Source organism: Stenella coeruleoalba (assembly GCF_951394435.1).
Source record: "Stenella coeruleoalba genome assembly, chromosome: 2".
NCBI classification, from domain to species: Eukaryota; Metazoa; Chordata; class Mammalia; order Artiodactyla; family Delphinidae; genus Stenella; species Stenella coeruleoalba.
In genome coordinates this window covers 23911418-23937860 of record NC_137147.1, presented here as the reverse complement: position 1 = coordinate 23937860, position 26443 = coordinate 23911418, and the positions used below count along the sequence as shown (strand labels likewise).

General features: G+C 41.9%; 1 protein-coding gene across 1 annotated transcript in view; it reads left to right on the top strand.

The window, feature by feature from the left end:
• The window catches only part of LOC307182405 (neurexin-3-beta), a 1521800-nt gene that overhangs the window by 286317 nt on the left and 1209040 nt on the right, over positions 1-26443 (top strand). Inside the window, exons 2-3 of the mRNA XM_079913629.1 lie at positions 19904-20205; positions 25909-26070. Of these exons, the coding sequence (XP_079769755.1) occupies positions 19904-20205; positions 25909-26070 (464 nt within the window). The remainder of the gene's footprint in view (positions 1-19903; positions 20206-25908; positions 26071-26443) is intronic.

The following is a 26443-nucleotide window of genomic DNA, read 5'->3' as shown; positions in this document are numbered from 1 at the left end:
TGTTTTAATATTTAAAGTGTGATTTTTCGTAGGCTGCTAATAGTGAGCATTACCGTTTATTAATTACTTACTAATGACCCCAGCACAGTGCTAAAGGCTTTCCATATATTATGTCATTTAGTCTCGACAACAAGCCTATGACTTACAAGTTATTACTTTTTTCTGATTTGCTGATGAGTAAACTGAGGCTTAAGGAAGTTAAGTAATTTGCTGAAAAATCAGATGACTTCTAAGGAAAGGTGGGATTCTGTCTGACTCCAAAGCTTGAGCAATGTTTCAGCATGGCCTTTTGTTTTAAAAAAAAATATTCTGTATGTTAACCCTATGTTTTCCTTATTACTGGGCTACAGAACTCAGATTTCATGAGAATTTGTGGTTCTGATCTCTCGAATTCTTCAGTAGCCTTGATTATTGACCCTTCTCTCTTTCCAGTAGAGAGGAAGAGTTGTTTTAAAATGGGTGTCTGTTTACTTAAGAAAGGCCTTTGGCTATCTCTAAAGTGTGGAGAATTCTTTTTGTCCACAAACATGTGAATACTCTCAAATGGTTAGTTGATTTGTTAGCTGACATATTTTAGTCCCCCTCTCTTTCTGCAGAGAGCATAAAGGACTGGCTATGGCTATAGTAGATTCCATTTTCTACACTAGCACACATGCCCCTCACCGTGCAACGAGGGGAATAACAAGAACATGATTGGAAAGGAGGTTCATGGTTATAGGGCTGGACACCCAGTGGGCATATAATGAATCCTGGATTATATCGTGCCCTCTCCTTGGCTTTCGGCCCATGTAGATTTTCTCTGGGCTGTAGCTGAGAGCTGACACCTGCAGATTTGTTTACTTTACATATGTAGCTAATAGTCAAAATGCTTTCTCCACCTCACATGGAGGCAGGGCAAGCCTTATGCACAGTCAGCATTGACAGTTGCTAGGAGATGGGATTTGAGGGACTCCATGGAGTTACCCCAACCAAAAACAAAATAGTCCTTCCGAAGCCTGAAATATCCCAACTGGGGCTTGATTCCATGGGATTGAGCAATGCACCTTTCTAAAATGCAAATTTTTCTCACATGGAGGGGTAACTGTTACATTCCTAACATAATATTATAATCTTTGGTGCCCCCAAAGGATATTAAATCTAATAAGAAAGATGCATTATGCTTTGTCAAGGAAGGTTAGGGTTGTGTTCTTGTTTTTTGTTTGATGTTTTTGTTTTACAGTTTAGCCTTTGATGGATAGGACACCAGGGATGCCAATATCCCATGCCAAAGGGAAGTCACTGGCAACCTCCTTGCTCTTTCCAGGGAGGCAGGCACCTTTTCCACCTAGCCTGGATTGCCTGCATCTGGGAAGGACTCAGACAAAGAAGACCCTACCTGCAGGAGATGAAGGGAGCCTTTCTTACCTCCAGAGCTGCAGGATACAGTTTATTCCCTCACAGGAAGTGAAGCAGGAATGATTCTTGGCATGATTCTTGGCCATAGCTTTAGAACTTCCTCAAGCCTGAATCCCTGGGAGGCTGAAGGAGGCTTTGAGGCTTCAGATGAGGCATCAAGCGATTGATCTCACTCCACGTGTGCATGAGGCTTGAGGTTACCCGGTGAGGCAGTACAGGGCGGGGGTAAAGAGTGGAGGCTTTTGGGTCAGCGGAACCTGGTTTTGAGCCCTAATGCTTCCTCTTACCAACTGAGCCACCAAAGACAGATTACAAAGCCTCAGCCGTCATGTCTGTAGAACAAAGACTGTGAGAGCGCTTGCCCCTCAGAGTTGTCATAGACCAGAGAAGGAGGTGAGCGTGGTGCTCAGCGCATGGCCAGACCTCCAGAACCAGTTGCTGCCATTATTATTAAACAGTGAAAAGCTAAGTATAAGGGAACAAATCACTTGGAGTTACTGCACCTGGGGAACCACGTAGAACCCTGGGAAAAGGAACTTGACCTCCAGAAACACTCAACTTTTTTCAGATTCCCTTCCCTTGGTATAGCTTGATAGATGGGGAATTCTAACCATAGTGTGTAGGTTTCCTTCACTTCTCTAACCAGGGCGGTCACCCTGTCTGCGTAGTTCATGTCATGTTCAGTATGGACAGAGAAATGAAATGCATCTTTCACAAGTCTGCAGAAAACAGTCATCATGGGCCTTCCTAAAATGTCCTGAGTTAAACTGGTGTATCAGTATTTTTCCCCTTCAAAATCAATGTCAAAACTTAAGAATTCTCTTTTGTCTGTAGACACGTATGTTTGTTTACAATTCAATCGCAAAATACTGAGAATGCTCTGATCTCTCTGTGGATGGATTAATATGTTCATCTCCCCAAAGGTGTTTTAAAGTCAGTGTCAGATAAAAGTTATCCATGTATTTCAGATGAGATGGGAAGGGGATGCTGTTTTCCAGGCAGGAATGATACAAAGAGTGTGTTTGTGGGGACTTCAGAGGCCCATGAAGGGTCGGTCTGAGGCTGTTGCCAGGTGCTGGGCTCACCTGTGTTACTGAGACAAGGGGCTTCTCTTTCACAGAGCACCTGGACCACTTGTAATGCTTGTCAGGCCTCAAGGAGAGTGGAGGGACATTTGATATATCACCAGCTATTGCATGCCATCACTTCTTCTTTTCCGGTCCTCTTTATTTTCCCTCACCAGCATGCTTTCTCAGATTTATTAACAGCCTTTCCAATGACTTCTGCAGCCATCAGGAAGAGAAATAAAGAGGCCTAGGAGGATCTAATCTTCTTGTGCTTGTCCCTCTTCACTGTCTTGGTTTTTCTTTTGCTTCACCTCCTTTTTTTCTTCCTTCTCTTTTTAAGAAAATTCTATGTTGCTCCTCTGCATTAAGCTAGAGTTTCTTTTCCCCTCCTTCCTCCTCTTTTTACTGCTTTTAATTGTTACGGTGCTTTTGTTTTTCCCTGGACCTGAGAACGAGGGGAAAGGTCAGCTGTCAGAAGAGGGGCTGTACACCGTTGATAAGGCTTTCAGGAGATTGCATTGGAGTCATTAAGCAGCATTCCCTCCCTGAAGTCCTAGAGTCTCCACTGCTGCAGGGGGAAGAGAAAAGGAAGCTCAGAGAGTAGAAGAGGTAACCCACATGGAGGGACTGGCTTCTTACCCAGAGCCCTTCTCCAGGGATAGGCATTGCCCAGTGCCAGCCCTTGTGACTCTGGGACATTGATGTAAATGTGCATCTGGATGAGACACACATGCAGGAGGCCTTGGAGAAAGGACTCAAGTGAGAATTAGGCATCCAGCATCCTGGAAGTCAAACTTCTAGGGTTGTCCCTTCTGTTATCGGGTTCATGTGTCCACCCCATAGTTATTTCGCAACTAACTCACTTATATAAAAATCAGAAAGCCTGGGTTTTGGTCTTGCCTCTACTGATAATTCTTTTGGACAAACACTGAATTGTGCTAGGCTTGTAAAAAGAAGTAGAAAAACGTGATTTCAAAGTACCTTCCATCGCTAATGGCTAGATTTCACCTTACCAATTCTACCTGCCAAGAAGAAGTGAGAAGCATAATACCTTCCTCAGACATGGATGTGAAAACCAGTTAATTCCTTTTTCCCTCAGTGCCTTGAGGTTAACCCAAAGTCAGGGTTAGCCTGTGTAGCCTGTTCGTCAGGAAATTCATGGTGTAATACTACAGAGCATTTAAAGAAATGGTGGACATCTTCTGGAATGGGGAAAAAAGGGAATAAATTATATGAATAATAATACCATCAGGTTGCATAATTCTATGTGTGTTTTCAAAGCCTGTTCGCACTTCAGAATGACCTGCTTTAAGGATACTCTCTAACTTAGTCTACCCTAGAAATGTGACATGCTAAAATTTGAAAGGACTCTTCTGTTTTCGCTCTCAACCTACCACATTACTAGTGCTCTCAAAATGTGGTATCCAAATGGGTGATTCAATGATCAAGTGAGTGGGTGACTTAAAGGCGTCAGGTAACACATAGTCAGTCAACTCTGTTATTTGACTCTCAGTAATGATTGGATACAGTGAGGGGTTTGGGTAGATAATGCCGGACATGAAGGGTATATAATCAGGTTATACTGGTAGATCTGCTGTCTTGCTATAGAAACCAAAAGGAAAATGATTAGAGCATAGCCAGCTTGAGAGAGTCATCAAAGAGGGTCACTGTCCAGACTGGCAACCACAGAGACACTAAAGATCACACAGTGGGTCGCTTCACTCCTGATCTCAGGAGAGTGGCTTTTATACAAAGCCTGACTCTATTTTTAATTGAAGTATAGTCGATGTATAATATTACGTACGTTATGGGTGTACAATATAGTGATTCACAATTTTTAAAGGTTATACTCCATTTATAGTTATTATAAAATATTGACTATTTCCCTGTGCTGTACAATATATCCTTGTAGCTTATTTTATTTATTTATTTTATTTTTGGCTGCGTTGGGTCTTAGTTGTGGCATGCGGGATCTTTGTTGAGGCATGTGGGATCTTTCTTTGCGGTGCGTGGGCTTCTCTCTAGTTGTGATGTGCGGAGTTTTCTCTTCTCTAGTTGTGGCGTGCAGACTTCAAAGCACATGGGCTCTCTCATTGAGGCACGTGAGCTCAGTAGTTGTGGCGCGCGGGCTTAGTTGCCCCACGGCATGTGGGATCTTAGTTCCCTGACCAGGGATTGAACCCGCATACCCTATATTGTAAGGTGGATTCTTTACCACTGGACCACCAGGGAGGTCCCTATCCTTGTAGCTTATTTTATATATAGTAGTTTGTACCTCTTAGTCCCCTACCATTATATTGCCCCTCTCCAGTTCCCTCTCCCCACTGGTAACCACTGGTTTGTTCTCTATATCTGTGAGTCTGTTTCTTTTTTGCTGTGTTCACTAGTTTGTTGTATTTTTTAGATTCTACATATAAGTGATGTCAATACAGTATTTGTCTTTCTCTGTTTGACTTATTTTACTTAGCATAATGCCCTCCAAGTCCATCCATGTTGTTGCAGGTGGCAAAATTTCATTCTTTTTTTATGGCTGAGCAGTTCTTATATGTATCTATAGCATATATATTATGTATATATGTATATATAGCTATATATATGTATATATAGCATCTTTATCCATTCATCTGTTGATGGACACTTAAGTTGCTTCCATATCTTGGCAACTGTAAATAATGCTGCTTTGAATGCTGCATGTAGCTTTTTGAATTAGTGTTTTTGGTTTTTTTGGATATGTACCCAGGAGTAGAATTGCTGGGTCATATGGTAGTCCAATTTTTAGTTTTTTGAGAAACCTCCATACTGTACAAAACGTAACTCTTGTTGCAATAGAGAGAACAATGAGATTGAAGTTAGACCCAAGTCTAGCCTCATTCTAAATTCCTTCCTTGACAATTATTGTTATTCTAATTGGATAGCCTTGAGCCTATGAATCTCAACTCCCCCCTTTGAAAACTGCAGATAATAATACCTGAATAGATTATGGTGAAGATTATATTAAATGTCATCTGCATAACAGTAAGCCAGAGCTAAAGCCCCTGACACACAGTAAGCTTCAAATATGGTAGTTGGCATCATCACTGTCACCTGCATCTCAGGGACTGTGGACATTTTCTGGTATGTAAAACAGTGATAACGCCTACTCTTCTAAGGTCATCATAGGATTGAAAAAACAATATTTGCAAAGTGACTCTCACTGTGCTAGGCACATAGTAGAGGAACAGTAAGTACTGGCTTCTTTCCTTCTCCTTTCTTTGATGATGTCTTCTTACTTTTCTATTTCATTTGAGGGCAGTGGGGCACTATTGCTCTTTTGTGAAGTGGCCCAGTGTCATTGAGGGGTGTTCCAGAGGCCCCAGAAGGTGACTGGTCTTTGCTGGTTGAGGTGTGGGTAGTGGGGTAGCCGGGAGGGGAAGGAAGAATGCACAGCACTCGGGCAAACCCGAGGGCACCAGAGGCTGGGATTCTGAAGCTTATGTAAAGTTCTGCCTGTTCCTGAAATTATCCTAGTGTCGCCAAGGGAATGCTACTGTTTGCATAAATCATTCCATACAACCTTATTAGTTCTAATACAGAAGACACTAATGATCCCTAGTTCAAACAGTAGGAGGTTAAAGCTGTTTATTTGTGGTGATGTACAATGGTAATCAATGAGGAGTTAGATGGCTCTGAGGTCCATGAAATCGCAAAGAACGTTTTGAATCCTCAAAGGAAATCCAGGTTATTCTTAGGATGACTTTAGTTTAAAGTTCTAGAATATAATATACCACAGCAATGAATACATTACTTGTAGTGTTAATGTGATCATTTGTTCTTCAAAAACCGGAATGCCAAGTTGGAAATGGCTAGGCATTTGTCACTAACAAAAGCATCCAACTAATTCAAGCCTCTTTTTTTCCTTGAATTCTAGGCGATTGAGAGTTTTTATTTGATCTGCTTAATTTTTTTACTTCCGGACATGTGACCCATGTAGAGTTAACAACCATCCTGGTTTCCCAGGGATTGTTTCCCTTTTAGTACTGTAAGTCCCATGTCCTGGGACTCTTTCAGTCTCAGGCAAACTGGGATGGTTGGATACCCTATCTGAAACACCTGGTAAACCCCTTTTCAGGAGAATGCCGCATTTTGGTCAACATCTGACTGACAGCACACCTAGAAAACATTCTCTGGTTCAGTGGTTCTTCAAACTTTTGAATTTTTCTGACAAGTAACATTTTTACAGAAAAGGGAAGGAGCAAAATAGGATTGACTATTTATTTTGCCAACTGATGACATTACCAGATTTCATCTGTCATCATCATTACTTTATAAAAGAGGAAATTCCAAGATGAGAAAGGAATAGAATGAAAGTGCTATCTTCCCAGTGCCTACCACGGTGTTGTATAGAGTAGGTCCTACCCAGATATGTGTTGCATGAGTGAATATTGCATACGTTTAGCTTTTATTAAAGAATGTACAGCATTGTTCTTATCTTCCTGATTGTACTATGGATTGGTAAAAACTTTAACTGAGACCATTGTTTGGGAACCAATGGTTAATTCCAAATCTGTGGACTATAGGATTTTTTGATGGTAATTTTTCATTGTAAATCATGATAATGACATTCTGCTGTCTACCTCAGTCACATGTTGATTTTAGTTGGTGTAGTCAGTCTCTCATTATAGGCACTCCTGGAGAGAGATAAAACCACATTTCTGGGCCTTTAAATCAGACAGTGAGATTCAGTCAACTTCCTCTCAGACTTCAGCTGCCACCGTATCCAGATGCATCTTTGCTGATATCTGTTTGGGGATGCCACCATAGCTGGCAGGAATGAGCCAGCGGTTCTGCTTATTTTCTTAAGTCTTGGATGGTGTTTTTGTATGTTCTAAGTCTCCATGCTTTTCTTTGTTCTGATTCATTCACCTACGAAGTGTGGTCAGAAACCTTGACCACCTGGTGATAATGTACAAATATCATAACCTCTCTAAGTCTGGGATCGCCTATGCAACATCCTCATATCATAGCTGGATATCCAAATCACTCCTTATTTTATCTTAACCCATGGATAAAAATATCATTGAGAAATCTTACCTGCTACCTAATTTCTGGAGAGGGTTAGGATGTTAGTTTTATCGACATCATAGGAACTATAAACATTCATCGTAAATGGCTACCCAAGAAAGCTAAACCAATTCGAATAACTATTTCAGAGAGTCTTATAATCTCAGTTTTGTGTGCTCTTTCTAATAACAAGTCAAATAATTTTTCCCCCTCTGCAAGCCTTGAGCATACTTCTGACTGTACCCATTGGTGTTATAACTCAGGGTCCAGCTGTATGGCCCTGGAGCTTCAGTGAGCTTGCTGGGGTGATGGTTTGTGAATCATCTGACTTAGAAGGTGGGTTGCCATTTTAGATGCAGTGCATCAGAAGGGGATTTCCTTTTTATGCTCTCATAATTAAGGATTTTTTAAAGCAGTTATATATTTGCAGTGTTGCAAATGTAGAGAATTCTTACAATTTTCTCCATCGTTCTAATGGTCTATATTCACATCCAGTGTATGTGGTTAATATATCTAAATGTTTGCTGAAAATCTACCCTTGTTGAGCAGATAGAGGTTCCTATAAAAGCTGCAGAAGGATGCTTTACAAAATTAGATAATGTATGTGAAAGCAGTTTGGAAAATATGACATGCTATGCAAGTGTATGTGTGTGCACGCACGCACGCGTGCATGTGCATGTGCGTGTTTAAATTAATGGTTCCTCTCCCACAGGAATACTGTTGACAGAGGTCTTTGGAAAAGATACCCAACCCTTAGTAGGAGGCAGCATGTTCTAATGGAAAGCATACAGTGTTTAGAGGTTGACCTTGCTGTGTATTTTGAATCTGCGTCTTACTAGCCATGGTGTTGTACATGTATTTCACCCCTTGTGAATGTCAGTTTTATCATCTGTGAAATGGGTCTAGTAAAACTTTATTTCACAGGGCTTTTGTGAGAGTTAAATAAGACACATACCAAGTATCCTAATAAAAAAGCTCACCTTTCAGATAACATATGAACACATATATGTTATTTCTATTAATAATACATTGGTTCTGGTGGTTAGTATTTTGAATTCTTGTAGCTCAAATCACCAAGACAGGTCTTGGTTAATCTTGTCAAATACTACGTGTCTAGTGTTTGTGTATTCAGACCCTCTCTAGATTAAAGCCCAGAGCATAATACACGTTCAATAAATGTTAATTTCCTGTCCTTTTTATACTATGGCACAAAAAATCTTCTGTTAAAAAACTCTGCTAATAGTCTGAGGTGAAGAAATGATGAAAATGAAATAAACACTTTATTCTATTCTTTATTCTAGTTCTATTTAGTTCTATAATTGAATTTGCAATCACTGAAGATTTTCTCCTTTATTTCAGGCTTCTTAAATTAAGTCACTGATTTGTAAGTCTGCCTCCATTTTAGAGAACTTTCCCTCTCTACCCCTTTTAGCATACCCCATCCTCATCCACCCCCAGATTCAGACCCCTTTGTTTAATTACGTAGGACTGTGGGCATCATCGGTCCCTTCTTGAGAGCCCTGGAATGGGGCGGTTTTAATTTTGGGCAGAATCAGCCCCATCTCACTGGCACGCTTATTTCTGTGGGAGGTAAAGGAAATGCATACCTCGCCATAAAAAAAGACGCAGCCCACGTCTCTAGGATTTGTACCTCTGCATTGGCCAAGTTCCCCAGTTGTGTCTCTAAACAGGGTTTTAATCACCATGGCTTGAGTGCTCAGCACTGAAAGCTTTAAGGGTACTGCAGAAATGGTAGCTTAGCTGCATTTAACAAAATAGAAAGTTTTCATTGTGTCATAAAAAGCCTTATTGATCTTGTCCAGGCATTGACTCCAGGGCCTTTTAACCAGCCACTCTGTCTAGACTTGCAGGCTAGAGCCCTCAGTGCTAACAAAGGAGGGCTGGGCTGCCTGCTGCCAGGGAAGGCCAGAGGGATGGGCACAGATTCAGGTTTCCCAGTGGGGATTTTCTTAAAGAACTGGGATGATATTATTCTGCTATTGGGAGGCTTGTGCAGAAGCTTGTCACACCCCCTAGACCTCAGCCAGCCTTCTCCCGCTCTCAGCATTTGCTGTGGAGCTTTCACACGGCAGCAAACACAGGTGTCTTCTCTTCCCTCACTTCCATCAGCATTTCTCCTCTTTCCCCCCGTGAAGCCAGGCTGAACTCTGGGATGCTGAGGTACTGAGCAGTGGGTCTCCAGAAGGAGTGGGGAAGGCAGGAGGAGAACTGGTAACTTTAGCGTCACTGCGATCAATTCAACTTCATTTCAATTCAATTTGGTCTTTATTTAACACATTTTGGGGTACGTGGGAGATTTTGAAAAGGTATGAAAAATTACTGCTCACAAGATATGGTCAAGGAGTTGACATCTACATGTAAAATAACAAGAGAATTGTTTAAGATTTATTTGCTGATTAGGTATTTTATCAGAATCATCTGCAGGGATTTAACTTTTTAAAAATGAATGCTAAATTTCAAACATAAAAGAGCATAAACCTGTAGTAGAGGATATTGTAAACATTGGCTTAGTTATTGCCCATATTGAACAAATCTCAATGGTTTGCCATTTTTGCCTTATATCCTTTTATAAAGACTTAGTCTTGTTTGAATATCTCCCTGGTTCCATTTCTTCTCTCCTTCCCCAGAAGTAAACACTACCTGAAGTTGATGGGTAGATTTTTTTTCCATTCTTGTTACATACGAATAGCACTGTAATATATAATGGTTAGTGATCATTATGTGTGTGTGTGTGTGTTTAAATTAGTGGAGGTAAAGTTTATTAGCTATCCACAGTTTTTACTCATTATTCTCTGTATATCCTGGGCTGAATGAAGGAAATATTTACGTCCCTGTTGATCACCCAAATGAAGCCTGGCAGTCTCTCAATATGCTTTCCTCTTTTTGGACCAGGAACCATTTGAGCTCCAGAAATGTCTGTAGGAAGTTTCACATAACACCAAATTATCTTGTTTTCTTTGGATACTTAAAGGTGGAGAGTTTCACCAGCAAGATGATTTAGATGTAGATTTATTGAGGTAAGAGGTATATTAGGTCATCTTCCAAGGTCTCTTCTGATGCTACAGTGATGATTAGTTACGAAGGAGTTTTTACTTGTTTTCATCTCAGATGAAAAGAGAAATTTTACAGAAATAAATATTTTAAAAGTCCATATGGGTTTAAAAATCTGTGTATTGCTTCTAAATATCTTAATATCTGTTCGAGTTTTACCAGATTCTGTGAACCTTTTATGACATTTATATTCCTTTCTGAGCAGTATGTGTGAATACAGTGAGTATTCAGTTAGGGTCAGTGTATGTGCCACTGTAAAAAAAAAAAATCATTTCAGATGATCTGCTTCCTGCTGCAGGATCACTGTAGATATATTTCATTATTATTAATTTGGTTTTTATCAAAATCGCAGTCTTCTCCTCTCCTCTCCTGCTGTGTGTTTCTAGTGAATGTTTTTGTCCTCATCAACTCTGTAGAATATAGTCTCACAATGAGCCATTAGGTACTCCAGTACAATTGCCTTAGTTGTTTTGTAACTTTGATAAAAGATGCTGGTTGAAGAAAAATAAACATGCAGATTATTCTTTTTGGACTGGACCACAGGTGAAAGGTTATATAAGTTTGCAGATGTGTGTATTTTCTATAATTTTTTATTCAAAAACATCAAAACTCAATCTAAAACTTATCTTCAGGAAGGCGACCCTGGTTAAATTTTCACCATTCTAGTCATCCATATCCTTGGTGTAACTTTAAGAAATGTGTTTTAGTAACACTGTGGCACAAAGCTGGCTTTAAAATTATTGATATAATTGATATATTTACTTATAATTGACCTCATGTAGTTTCAGATACGTCTGTTATCTTCCCAGTCAGAGTGAAAGCAGTCCAAGGACTGGTTGTCTGAGGTGACAAGTGACAACCATATGTTCTGAATTAATTGAGGAACAGACACAAGACTCAAATTGACAGTCAGATTAAGGATCCAGATATCAGTTCTGTTGCTGGTAGAGCTGCGTTAGAGAATGTGGCTTTGATCTGCAGTCCTACTGGGCTTCCTAGTAATTTTCCCCCTGAATTAAACTCAGCCACACAGCCATAGGCAGAAGAGCTAGAAAACCAAAGGCCTTCTTACTAGGGGCAGAGTCTACGCTGATAGGTTTCACTGCATGGGGCAGCCTATAGGAGAACTCACAATCCTTGTAGGAAGGGCAGAGCTGAAGGGAAGAGAAAGGCAAGTCATATGGAAACAGTGATTACCTAAATAAGAAATGTGGACCTCTGCGTGTCAGACCCTTATTATATCACCAAGGAGGTGAATTACTTCTTTCATTGGAGCAGGTGAATGAGTAAGTGAGAGAAGGTCAAAGTGTTACTCCAAATGACCCCCTTCTGGAGGGTGGGGAAGAAATGCTTTCCTGAAGTCGTGGATGCAGGGAAATGGAATTCCCTCTACAGGATAAGACTGCAGCATTTGTGTTTAACGATTGTCTGATTGACTGACCCACAATTAAAATGAGAAGCCGATAGTAAAAGAAGCATAATTACAGTTTGACTCATATAGATTTGGTGGTTATGGGAAACAAAATGTACAACATATTGCATAAATTATTATAAATGGGCAGGCAGATGTAGCCCAGTTGCCTCAGGCCAGGGTTTCTTAGCAATCTCCATTCCACCTTGGAGATGTCTCCTGGATTCCTCTTTACCTCTCTAGCCTTTAGTCCGTCCACCCACTGGACCCCTGATACAATACAAGTATAATTGTGCCACTCACAAGCCGAAGTTCTCCTATGCTGGTCCTCCATCCCCAGAGCCCCAAGAACATGACACATAAGACCCCAACCTGCACCTTGAGTCTCGCATGCCTGCTACTTTAGCCACATTGAACTGCTTACCATCCCCTGGACACCCCGTGCTTTTCTAATGATCACACCAGTGAATACATTGTTTATTTTAACTAGAACTTCATCCCTCCTTTTGTATGGTGAACTCTTACTCATACTTCAAGACCCAGATTAAGTTTGACCTCCTGTATGGAGCCTTCCCTAACACCCAGGGTCAGTTATTCCTTCTTCTGTGTGCCCGTATCACCTATGAAACATTTACTGCACTTGTAATCGCTTGTTTATATGTGCATTCTCAACAACAACAGCAACAGCTAACACGTCTGTGGCTGGGAACTGGGCCAGGAACTTTATCTGATTCATGTCTGACAGTAACTCTATGAAATATATACTATGCTTATGCTCATTCTATAGATTAGGAAACTAGCTATTAGAGAAGTTAAGTAATAAGCCAAGGTTCCATAGAGTTAGGTAAGTTCCAGAGCCGGATATCAAACCTAGGTCTGTCCAGTTCAAAGCCTTATTATTAAATTCCATGTAATCAAGTCCACATTTCCACTACACTCTGAGCTACAGGAGGATGCCCTGTTTAATGTGAGTCCATGTCAGGATTTGGTGCTTAGTAAGCATTTGAGTTTTTTTTAGATTTATAATTTCTCTTCTTCAGTAAAATGTCAGCTAATTATTCCTACTCACCATGTTCCTGGGTGGTTCAAGTGCATTCAACACTGGACACATCACCTGGTGCATAGTAGGCGCCTGGAAATACTTATTCCTTAAATGAATGAACAGAAATTTTAACTTTTATTGTAATACAATTGAGAGCAATGCAGTCTTTAGGATACCATTAGCTTTCTAATGATTTCAGTGAAGCATGATTTTCCAGGCCATTCTTTTGTGGACTCGAGGCAGCTTCCCTGGCCAGGGTGCTGGCTGTTTTTTTTCCCAAGTGACAACTTGATTTACTATTTTCTTTCTCATCACTCTCAAGAAGCATCTGCCGGCTAGTGAGTGACCAGGGCAGCGTGGAAAAGTCCACTTATTTCTCTGCTGCATCTTTCCTACAGAGTCTGAGGATAAGGGTTGGAAATGGCCTTAGGAGGTCAGATTTCCTGTGTGTTTTCTTTTGTAGTGCAGGATCACTCATAACGACACAATTTGCTGTCTGCTGGTACACTCTGCTTTTAAAATACCTGTATGATGGGATGTGGCATGTAAAGGTTCACTGTTTCTCCCTGGGGGATGACTCTGCAGTTTGATCTATTCAAATGCTTTCTTTGGCCCTAAAATACATTGTAAGGGAAATGGGACAGGAAGAAGCAAGAGTGTAGTCACTTGTGCAGTCTTTTTCCTTTTTTACTCAGTGTGTTCCTTCCCTAATTCTGGCAGGAAATGTCCTTAGATGATGTATAATAGAATTCCATGTAGTAAAAAGATTTCTGTTTTTCCCTCATTTTTGCAAATACAATAATCTCACAGCCCAACAGCTAACTTGGGTGTCTTGTCTACGCAGAGCTTGTAAGAAGACTTCAGAGGTGGAAATTGTTCTGGATGTTGCATTCTTAGCAGGTTGCATGGAAAGAAAACAGAATTGTGCAAGAACAAACTCACATTTGCCTTAACTTGTTCCTTTGCCAGCAAACAACCCAAACTGGTGTTGTAGCTCAAGGCGACTTTCAGAATTGAGTGGATATGTGGTCCCTGTGGGAATGAGTAGAACAACTGTGGAACTGTGGCCATCTCAAAAAGTTTATTTCTGCTTTGTGTACCCCTTGCCCTGGGCTTGTGCTTCTCCCATCATCATCATGGCTTCTTTGCCTGCGTAGAATTGGGTGATATGTTAGTTTACAACTTAAGAACCTGAAACCTCACATTGCGGCTGCACCAACAGAGGAGGGACAGTGCTGTCCCTCCTGAATTTGTGGGTCAGAGGAAGGGAGTCAGCGGGCCAGCCCCAGGACCGTAGGACATCCCTTTGTCTGGCAGGGAGGGCAGCAGTAGCTCGTGTTTTTGTGCCTCATTAGCTCCAGGGTGGGCCGGCCAGGATGGCCAGCCAGGGTTATCTTTGCATTGGTACAGACTAAAGTACCGTGCTGCTGCGGAGGCCAGTTGAAGGACAAATGATTCAGAGATGAGAACAGTTTTGCCTCTGTCTCTGGGGCGCGTCCTCAGAAGCTGGCTCCCCCTCCCTTTCTAGAGAACAGCAGGTGTTCTGCTCAGGACCAGTGCCTGCAGCCACTCCAGAGGGGTTGGCATTTTCATAGGCTCTGCTAAGGGGTACCTAAAAATTCCATTTCTTGGGCTCTCTGTCTGATGACGGTGAGGAGTGTGATCTCAGTTTGACTTTTTCCAACCTGCTACTAGGGAATTTTGGAATAGAGCCAGCCCCACTCCCTGATGCCCCTGCGTGGGCTCCTGTTGCCTGAGTGGGCTCTTACCTGTCATTGTCAGTGTTTTCTCCTTTTGACACATGGAACTTCATGCAGTCACAGGATGTCAGATACAGGGTCCTAGGTACCTATTCCCTGAGAATTTGAGCTCCTGGCGAGGTGGTGTGATGTGGTGGCAAAAGCAATGGACTGAGAATCAGTGGGCTAAGGGTTTGGAACTGGCCTAAATGCTTCCAAGCTCCTTGGATGCCCTATGTAAACTGTGTGCCCCCTCTTCCTTACATTAATATAATCATAGCAAAGTGACCTCACAGAGTGTTGAGGGAATACAAACAACAATTAAGAAAGCATTTGAGCATTTGGAAATATATATTTTAAAAACTGTGAATAGAATCCTTTACCCATTCCTGACCTGTTCTCACCTGAGCCCTTTCATGCCTAGTGCTGTGTCCTTGTCCTCAGTTTTTACCTCTGGCCCTTGGTTTTCCTTGGTTGCATTTGGATCTTAAGTATCCTATGGTCTCTGGTTTTCCAGAATGTCTGCCTCTCAGTTCCTTAGGTTGTCTCTTCTAGGAACTTTTGCTTCCATTCTTGCCCAATGAAATGCAAATCTCACTGGGTTATATCAACATTCAGGTTGAGCCAGTTTCAGGCACCCCCTGGAAAAGTGGTTCATATGCGTTCTCTTCTTTTAACTGGGCTCTCTGCCTTCAGCTCTCATTTCTTTCCAGTTCACTCTCAACCCAGCAGAAGTTGGGCTGCATAATCTTGTATTTTAAAAATACAAATCTGACCCTTCATCCTCTCAGTAAAATTATGCAGTCATTCCTCAGAACCTTCAGAGTAAGGTCCAGATTCCTTGATCTCACAGCCTAAGGCACCGAGCTATCAGAAACCACAGGCCCAAGTCAACAGTGTTATGCATTTCTTCATACTTCTTAGGTTGTGTAGTAATAAAAAAATGACACAGAATATTTTAATCTGTTTTGGAATTTCTCAGAGAAATAGAATTATTACATAAATCAGTAGTTGGGTGTTTTTTGGGAGAGAGTGGAAAATAGGACTGAGGAAATGCTTGTTAATGCGACGTACATATCAGTACTTGGATTAACAAGCCATTTGGAAGATCAGTGCTTTATGTCTTATACACACTGATTCAAAACCTTGAGTTATACTTACCTCGATTGCATCTAGTGTTTAATCAGTCGAACACTTACAAATAATGGGTAAACGGTTTGTTGTCGTAGAGGGTTGAGCTCTGCTTTTCATGCTGTAAGAGTAACATTTTTATTTTAATGCTTATGCAATTGATTGTAAACTTTGGGGTGATATAATCTCAGTGAATCTAAACAGTCCATCAGCCATGTCAGTGCCTCCCCTTTTGCCAAGCTGTAGCTTTGTGCTAAGCTCTTGTGTGTTGCTGTGTTACGTAATCCCCTGCATGCATTTTCTCTACCTATTTAGCCTGAATACATACAAGGTGACTGAATTGTCTCTTCAACCTCCTTCTCAGTGGAAACATTCAGTATAGAAAACAGATTTGGGGCAGTCTTACATTTTTCTAATGGAGAGTTTGGAGAATTGAGTGGGCTTAGAAATGTGTTTGTCACTATTTGGTTTTGCACCTTTTAGTTATGTTCACTATCAACTTGGTATGGTTTTCAAGGTGACAAGAGAATGCTCGAGCTTTAGCCACTGGAAGGAAATTAAGACAGATTGGGACCTTAGGAGAAAAATGTCAGCTGTGAGAGTATACAAAGGAAGAATTTCTTCAAGGTCCTCTCTCTTTCTTCTTGCAAGCCCCTTATTTGCTCTTTTAAAGACTGGGTCATGCACTGCCAATGCCTCTCCTTCCTGTAACAATCAGGAGGAAGGTATCCTGTGAATTAAAAATGATATGATTTTGCTTATCTAGCACACGATTCAGAGAGTAGCTTTCAGTGGTCTATTGTGTGTTGACATGTGAAGGAGACAGCCAGCATCTGGGGTGATGCTGCTCTGGTGTTTTTCTCCAGCCCAGGGAAAGGGAAAGGGTAAACTGGGAAAATTCGTCATTGAATGAAGAGATTGGGAAGGTTGTGAACTCTTGCAGCGGTTTTCATTAGATATTTGCAAAGGAATGTACTCTCAAGGCTACATAAAATCTTCATTGATTAATTTGCGTGGATATTAGCATAAATATACATGTGATTTACATAAACTTTTTTCCTACATTGGTTTTATTTGTTATTTATTTACTGTGATAGCCTCTTCTCTTAATGATGTCATTTTTCTTCTGTGGCCTTCCACATGAAACACGTTCTTTTGTTTTAAACACACTGATTCCGGGGGGTGGGGATGCAGGGAAGGGAAACATTTCTTTTGGTGAGTAAGTGTGATTTACATGGGGTAGGAGGAATAGGTCTCTGGCTCAGTTTATTAAAGGTTTGTGATGGTTTGTAAGTCAGTACATGGTTCAGTGGAATCATTCATGCCCTTTGAGAAGCAGAGTAGGAGCATGTGCTATATCCAGAATGATGGGCAAAAGAAAAGGTAACTGATATTTAGAGAAAAGTCCAGAGGCAGTAGAAGTCCAGAGTAGAACTAACTGTCTGGTCTTGGGCAACTCACTTATTCCTAGTCATCAGTTTCTTCCTTAATAAAATAAGGGTGTTAAATCAGGCAATCTCTAAAATCCTTTATAGCTCTAAAATTTATTATTTTGATAGACTCCTTAGTCTAATTATGTAAAAAATATTAAGCACCACATAGCACTTTAAATAATATCCTGGTGCCTTGCTGTTCTGTGTCAGGCCGTTCCCCCTTTGAAGGGTACTCAGTGATTAATTGAGGCTTCTCTTAGAGGCATTCCTTTCCTTGCTCATTTATCTCAGTTCACTGGGCACACAGGGTATAGCTTAAATGTTTATAGAAGACTCCCACTAATACACCATGCGGGTTGCCAAGGACAGGCGTAGTAGTTGGCTGTGTGTACATTTGCTTTGTTAGGAAAAGAGCTTAGCGGTGATAACTGAATTTGATTTGCTATCTTCTGCTCTAAATCAGGGTTACGTCCAGTCTACTGAACAAGAGCTTGTCCAGTTGAATTTTAACAAAACCATTTCTTTAGAAATGAGAGATCGTGAAAATAGGGCAGTAGGGGATTGCATGGATGAACCCGTTTCAAACATACAGATAGTGCCAAATTTCTGCTCTGTGATTTTGGGGGAACTAATTTTGGTAAAATGTGTCTGGCATGGGTTATGTGCTGAGTAGTACTCGCTACTTATATGTGTAAAACAACACTGGTCCCCTAGAGGTGGACAAGTCCCTTTTGCTTATACCAGTGTGTGTGCAAACAGAAATGTGTAGGTGTACACACATCCTTGAGGCCCTCTGGAAGATATGGGACACACTTAATCTCTTCTAACTCTCTGGAGTGTGATGTTAAGGCTCATGTTTTAATGATGTGATGCTACAATGAATTCAACAGTATATGTTGGGTGGTCACCTCTTCACGTTGTAAGAGTGACTCCTTTACCTCATGATGAGAAAACGCTTATTTGATTTTACTTAGGGAACTTACCAAGGACTATGATGGTCGATAAGGATATGAATTAATGTGGACAAGCTTTGGTGACTAAGGCGGAAGTGTAGGTCTAGAAGGGAAAATAGAGTCCCCTCAACCTTACTTTGCAGACCCTGCCACCCCTCTTTAAAGGGAAGCTGCATATCTAAACTTGTATTGTCGCCTATTTCTTTTCATTGAGGAGGTGCTTTTGACCAACACTGATACGAAGTAGGCCACTCTCTAAATGAGGCTGCCTGACAAGAGGACAAATGGAGGTGTACATGCTGAGTGTCTATGTTATAAATCAAATCAACAAATAATTAAATAAAATACATTCTTTTCTCTTAACCTTGAAAAATAGATCTTTGACACTACCTGGTTAAGTCAGGTTCTCACTTAGAGTTTTTGGATTCCTAGGAGTTGTGCATTGGGAAATACCAACACAGGGAGAGCCAGCCCCTCTGGTCCTCAGCCTGTGGCCTTTCCCCTTCCTCTGCCCACATTCAGCTCCATCCTGTATCACAGAGGTCTGGTATAAATGCACGTGGATGCCTCGACCCACATGGCAAAGCTCTGTCCAAACCTGTGCAAACAGTCCCCCAGGGCTAGCCCTCAGACCTTGAGGTATAAACACTGATAGCATGATTTGCCTTCAGAAAATGGATCCAGGAAGGAGGATTGCACAACCCCTGGAAACAGACTTGGGGCTCTTTGGGTAGGGAATTACAGGACCCCAGGATCTCAAATATGGTCTTGAAAGAGAGTATGAGTCCCAGTGGAATGCCATGTTGGCTCTGTGGACCCCTGGTCCTATGGAGAGAGATGTTCTGTAGGGTGGTCAGACCAGGCCATCTCAAACAGGAGACCTCTAGGGCAGAGGTCCCTTTGACTTTAAGGGAAGTATTGTTGTCTTATCAAAACATATTACCAAATTCCATTCTGTTCCCTTTTCCTCATCTGCTCAATCATTTCCTCAGGTCCAACCTCCTATTTAAAAACCCAGTCACGTTCCACTGGGCACAGGACTCTACCACGGAAACCAAAGTTAGCTGGGTTATTAATGGATGGAAATTAGAGCCAAATCTTTCAGGCTAATTGATTTTTAGTTATTGTTCAATAAAAGGTACCTAGAGCTAAAGAACCCTTTGTCAGAACAGTTAATTATCCATTCTAAACCAGCTCTTCTACAAGCATTTAAAAGCCAATATTGATGCAAAAGCAAGTAAACCTCACTTTACCATTTTGCATGAAATTTCCCTTTAGGCTTTTCTCTGAGAAAATTTGAAGGAAAGGTAGCAAGCTTTCCTGCACCACCGTGTTAGTCTTCTACCCCTGTGTGGACATATAACTTCTCTGCAGTTACCTTCTCTGCTAGTTTCCCTAGTACTTAGATACGAGTCTTGTGGAATAGTTGGAGGGGGTGTTGTGCTGGTATCAAGCCTCTGGCAGGGACACTGCCCTGTGTGCGTGTGTGTGCATGTACGTGTGTGCGTGTGTGTGTGTGTGTGTGCGTGCGTGCGTGTGAGTGTGTTCTGTTTGGTATTTGCATAGACCTGGCTCATGCCAGTCAAGTGTTGATTGCTTTCCCCTTTTCTTTCTCTGTAGCTCGAGAGGAGAATGTGGCCACTTTCCGAGGCTCAGAGTACCTGTGCTACGACCTGTCTCAGAACCCAATCCAGAGCAGCAGTGATGAAATCACCCTGTCCTTTAAGACCTGGCAGCGGAATGGGCTCATCCTGCACACGGGCAAGTCGGCTGACTATGTCAACCTGGCTCTGAAGGATGGCGCAGTCTCCTTGGTCATTAACCTGGGGTCTGGGGCCTTTGAGGCCATTGTGGAGCCAGTGAATGGAAAATTCAATGACAACGCCTGGCATGATGTCAAAGTGACACGCAACCTCCGGCAGGTAATGGCTGAGGGGAGAGAGTGCCCAGAGGCTCCTCTTAGGTGGCTGGGGAGGAAGTCTGTGAAGTAGGTGGTGGGTTAGGTTACATGGAGAGGGGTAGAGATACCCTATGGGTTTGGATATGTCGAAGTCAAACTTTCTCCCAGCCTTTACAATTTCACAAGGATAATTATTAAAATATGTTTCTTCTCTTACTTCAATTTTCCATTTGTGCTTGTTATTTAAGAAAAAAAATTCAGTTGTATAGATAAAAGTTATAAATACTTTCCTTTTGTTTTGCTTTTCTTTGTATCATTTTCTTGATTACCTTTGAATATTGTACTATTGCTAAATCAATTAGGGAGAGCGTTTTGTTTCCGCAGCTTGGTAGATTTTTCTCATTCTTTGAATATATGTTTTTCTTTTTAATTAAGTTAGCCATGGCCATGATGCCATAATTTTAATTCCTTCCAGAAGAAGTCTTTCTTTTTCTCTTCCTTTTAATTTACCAACCCCTTGTCCACTTTTATTCTTTCTGTTAGGTCGTTGTGTTAACCTCTAGCCTTGGAGTGAATTAGCTGCGATCTTTCTGAATTCCTTTGTTTCTCTGTTCCTTGGTGTTGTGGTGTACTTTATTGCCCCTGTCTCTACCTCTGACACTCTTCAGTTGACTAGGAGGCCTGGAAAGTGGAAGGACCCACATAAAAAAGTCAACTTTGGAGCAGCCTTTCCTGGTTCTGTACGTGCTTGAGAACTCCCATCGCTTGCTGATTCTAAGCAGGCAACTCCGTCAGGTGACAACACTCTCAGAAAGCCTTAGCCCAGTGAAGTTGTTTTCCATTTCATAACTAATAATAGTGATAACAATAACAACAGTAAGAATACCTCACCAGCCCACATCAGGAAAAAATTACAAACACTTCCTGTAAAAGTCAAGGTCTGTTCTGAGACTGCCTTTTCCAGGTTCTGTTTTCACTTGGATTTTCTACTTGTGAATTTGTCATTAAACTCAGTGGGACAGCATTCATCCTTTATTAAATCAGAGCATTATGTAAATTTCCAGAAGGTGCTTATCAAATTTTCTTCTGCAGTGTGATTGATTTAATGCCTCCTAATGTAAACATGAAAGCATGAGAACTGACAGGTGTTTGCCTACGTTTTCTGTTTGATAAAAGTGTAACTCCTTAATAATGCTCAGTAAAGGGAGAAGGCTCCTCCACATTGGAGGCACACAATATTCGAAATACCCACTTCCACACTTGAGCATGTCAAGGAAGCCCCGTGGATGGAGATGCTATTCTATCTGTGATGAAGTTGCCAAATCCTAAGAGTTAGAATCCCCCGTCATCTTCATACACACAGGTCGAACATTTTTGAATCACCGTTCTGTGTTTTTCCTGCAAGGCCAAAGAATCCTGTTGCTTATGTTTCCTTTCATCATTCCCCACCTGTACTTACAGGAGAGTCCCCCTCAGCGGCCAAAAGAGCCCACATCAAATTTTCATTTGCTAACATAGAAGGGCTTGAAAGGTTTGAGTAGCAGAGACTAGACCAAAAAGGAGAATATGACCTTCTGTCGGTTTTGGCTGGCAGTTGCACAGTAATACCCTTCTGCCATTAGTCAGTTAAGGGGGGATTTTCACGTACTGGGGAGCGGAATCGGGTTGTGGTTCTCACCAGCCAGTCTGTTTCTCGCTCGCTCTCTCCCACCCCACATGCTTCTTTGCCGTTCTAGAACGATTCCAATTAGCCGGAAAAGGCTCACTTTCATTTCCACTAAAAACACTTTTCTAAAATAGAGTTGGGCCCTAATTCAGTCCTTTACACTGAAATGGGGATGAACCAAACTGTAATTCAAATATTGGTTGTGCTGAGTTAGTCTGAACAAGCAGAGGAAGGCAACACTATAGGGTTTCTCGTCCAAGTTCTAAGACCCGACTCCTCTCTGTGCCCTTGGACACAGCATTTAACCTTTCCACACCACGGTTTCCATTTGTGAGATGGTGATTACAGTCCTCCACGTGTGGTGGCTAAATGTGCAAAGCACCTTATGTTCCAGAAGGATTATGAGCTCATCCATGGTCTGGGTGCTAGACTCGCTGGGACGTGCACGTGATTTACATGCTGAGGATTCTTCCAAAGGTGACTGCCTCTGTCTGTCCCCATGGATGCAGCTAAGTAGAGCTCTCAAGACAAGGCTACTGAGGCCCTAGGGTGTTGGGGGCATTTCTCGGCAGAAGGAGTATGAATCTTTTAGAGAAAATGCACCTAAAAATGGACCTCATCGGAATCTGCACTGAATTTTGCATCCAAATGCAATTTATTGAAAGAGGAAAAAAATCTCAGAAAAGCAGAGTTGATTTTGCAAGTACAATCCTTTCAACCCTGAGTCAGCTAAGATTATTATTTTTCCCATTAAAAGTACATTTATAACATCTTTTTGAGTTCCCTAGGATACATTTGAAGGGGTGGGAAGCCCCTGTCTATTTCAGTTAAACTGTAAGTCACTTCATAAATATTTGACAATAAGCTGGTGGCAGTCTCGCCTACTCTTTTGGTAAGGTTGAATGGCTTCTGTGGTAAAGATTCATCTGAGGAACGCTTACTCGGGGTTTCCTTACCAAATGGAGCAGAACTTTCCCCCTTTCCTCCTTTTTGGTCATCTGCTACGGTTCTGCTTTTGGGCCAAGTCAGGCCAAGGTCAGGTACTTTATTGGGGGTTCTGATTAATGGAGGGAACGTGGATTATCTGTTCTAAATTATAACCAGGACCTGAGTCCACGGTCATGGCCATCACAGGAAGTGCTTTACTTTTATATGCCACTTTAGTCAAACCGCAAACACAAAACTGGGGTTAACCATCTTCTAGCCTTCCAGCCTCCCAGCTCAGGGTGTGTTGGCAATTTAACATTTGAAAACAGCGAAGAAAAGACTAATTGTAGGGCTTCTCTAATCATGTTTAACCTGCCAGTTCTCTCTGCTATCCAAGCAAGAAATTGCTTAAAAGCTTGAAAAGCATTCTTAAAGAGGAATGAGGGGAGAGTGATTCTAACAGGAGACATTCTGGCAAAGTAAACAAAGTAACGTTATTGGCTAGTGAAGGAGACTCCAACTCTTTTGATGCATTCTAACGACACAGTTATTTAAACCTGAGAGAACAGGAAAGAGGAGAAAGTTGCCCTCCTGCTGCACAAATCCACAAAATCAAGGGGGTCGTGGATCTTTAAATTACCCATGGAAACCCAGAGTAAACTACATATGTAGCCTTCCTGTGCTAGATGTGATCTGTAAATGTTTTAAGATCTTTTTGTCCTAGGAGAAAATCATGATTGTCCATGCATGTAATCAGAGTCAGATGTGAAAAAACAATCCCCAACGTATTGGTATTTCAGCTCTCTGTATTTATCTACGTGTGGAACGATAAACCTTGGGGGTCTTTTCTTTCAGGACAGATGGATTGTGTTTGTGCTAGAGGGTGGGAAGGGAGCAGGGCGGTGTTCTTTCAGAACAGCTCTTGGAAAGTAAGTATGATGCTAATTCTGACTGGGGTGAGGTCTGGTCTGAGTGTATTTGGGAGAAGAGGGGAGTTACAAAGACAAGGTGGACTGCAGCTCCTTTCCTGGCTGTGCCCCAGGTCCCCAGGTTTTCCATAGAGTCTTGGTCTCATTGTCTTCCCCCACTCTCTTTTTCTGTGTCGGGTGCCTTTTTTTTGAAAAACTAACACAAGATCATTCATGCAATGTGTCATTTTACTAACCGACGAATGTACTAACACCCTAACGACTCATCTTTGTTTTTAGTTTTTTTAATTAACAATCGTTCTGTTCACAATTTTTAATTTCCTTTCTTCCCCCTTTTCCGCAAAGCACTCAGGCATCGGACACGCTATGGTAAACAAACTACATTGTCTGGTAGATATCATTCTTATTGTCTCTTTTTTTGGGTTTGCCGTGTGTTGCCCCCCTTTTCCTCCCCAAACCCCCCTTTTATCCTCTTTAGAGTTGTTTCTTCTTTTAAAATTTTCTGTTGAATTAAATACGAGCCTTTCTTTTTCTTTAAGAAGAAAATGGAAGGGGATGCACCTGTCCTGACAATATTTGGATGAGTTTGGTTGGGACAGTTTTCCTTTTCTCTACTTTGTAATTTTTTTTTCCTAAAAAAAAGGTTTTTTTAAAGAAATGTTCTTTGTTGAGCTAAATTCGTTTTGTTTTGTTTTCTTATTTTGCGAGTTCCAAGTTATCGACTAGGGACAACAGAGATTTCTATTGAGGACTTTCTTCTCTCCGTGTCTTCCTACCCCTCACTCGTCCTCCTTTCTTTTCCCCCTTCCCCACTCCCGAATCCCTTTTTTCTTACCCTTTTGTGTGGCCACGGCTGCCACAGGTGATCTGGGGAGGAAAGTACTCGACTTCCTGTATTCTTCCTTTCCCTCCCTTCACCGTACTTCCCACCTTGGCCAAAGGGAGCTGTGCCAATTTGTGTTCTCCGTACAAACTCTGCATGGCATGTTCCTGTCTCGTGAATTTCCCCATGGGCATCAGAATCTGTTCCCTTGTTTTCCTCCTCAGTACTAACAACCTACCAGTCATCAACCCCACTCCACGTTCTCCTCTCTCTCTCTTTTGTCTCCATGCTTCTTCATGCTCCTCTCACCCTTCATATATTTTGGGGTTGGGTTTGGACTTTTTCTTTTCTTTTTTGTTAGTAAGGGAGGGTGGCAGGCAGGGGAAAGACTGCCCTTTAGTTTTGAGTGTGTGTTCTTCTTTTCACTCGCATCTTGTTTTTCCGTTGGTTTAGTGCATGTAAGTGTGAAGTGGATTTTGATTCTCTTCTTTAGCGCTCTTCTCCCTTGTCCCACTTCCCTCCCTTTATTCTTCTGCCTTCTCTCTTGGCTCCAGATGGTTTTCGCATGGGTGTGTCAGTGTACGGTGTGTGCACGCTTCGAGGCCCCATCTCTTCTCTGTGCCCTCTGCTCCTTTCATGGATGTTGGGTGTATGGGTGCCATCTATTTCCTGTGGGCATTGTTATTATTTTGGCTATTATGCCTCATCATTCTTTTTGTTAGCGTTGCCTTTTTTGGTTTGGATCATTTCTTCTCCGGCTGGTGGTGATGGCACACAAGGGAGGACAGGGGTTGGTGTCCTGGGTAGTCCGTGGCATGTATCACCCGTGACTCATCAAAATCAAGACCCTTTTCCTTCCCTCCCTGAATGCATGTTTGTCAGCGTGGTGTGAGCCCAAAAAGAAACAAATAAAAAAAGAAAAAGAAAAGAAAAAGAAAAAAAACATCAACAACCAAAGGCCAACCCCCTAACAAACCCCATTGTCAAACATCTCCTTTGCTGTTTCTCACGACCACTATAAATGACAATCTTTCAAAAGTAAATGCTCATTTTACCAATGAACTGAGACGTCTGAGGATAGTTCCATTTTCTAGCCTGACTGAGTGAAGAGGGCAATGGGTAGAGCGAGTTGCTCAGCTTGGCAGTTCCGGAAGAACTCTCCCAGGAGTCTGCAGGGAGACACTGGAGGCTTGGGCCGCAGGGAGGCAGACCAGAAAATGGAACTTGGCTGCGCATACCAAAAAGCAATCCAAATTAGAGAGAATACCTCACCCAAATCTTAATGAAAGTGATGCCACTGGTAGGGGAAGCCCCTGGATTTTGATAGGACTGTAAGGTCATTGTTGGGGTTTTTTTTTTGTCCCTATGTCCCTCCACCAGGTGACAATCTCTGTGGATGGCATCCTTACCACGACTGGCTACACTCAAGAGGACTACACCATGCTGGGCTCAGATGACTTCTTCTATGTGGGAGGAAGCCCAAGCACCGCTGACTTGCCAGGCTCACCCGTCAGCAACAACTTCATGGGCTGCCTTAAAGAGGTAAGGTTCACCCATTCCATTTAATGCACTGACTGTCTAAGAACAAATGAAATTTTCAGGTCAGTGACTGGATCTGTCCTCTGATCTATTCTGTGAGGCCATAGGTTGTAGCAGAAAAGACTCTGGACTTAAAAGTAGAGGCCCTAGGTTTTGATCCCAGTTTAAGCTGGTTGCAGGACCTTGGGTTCGCCACTTAAGTACCCTGTGGTTCTGTTTCCTCATCTAACTAATGAGGAACCTGATCCCACAGGAAGCTGTGCTTTATAAATTACATGAAATAACTCAGACGAAAGGACTTTGAAATCACAAGGAACTAGACCTGTGTGAAGTTTGATTTTGTATTTTTGACTTGGCAAGTAGGGAAGCCTTAGCT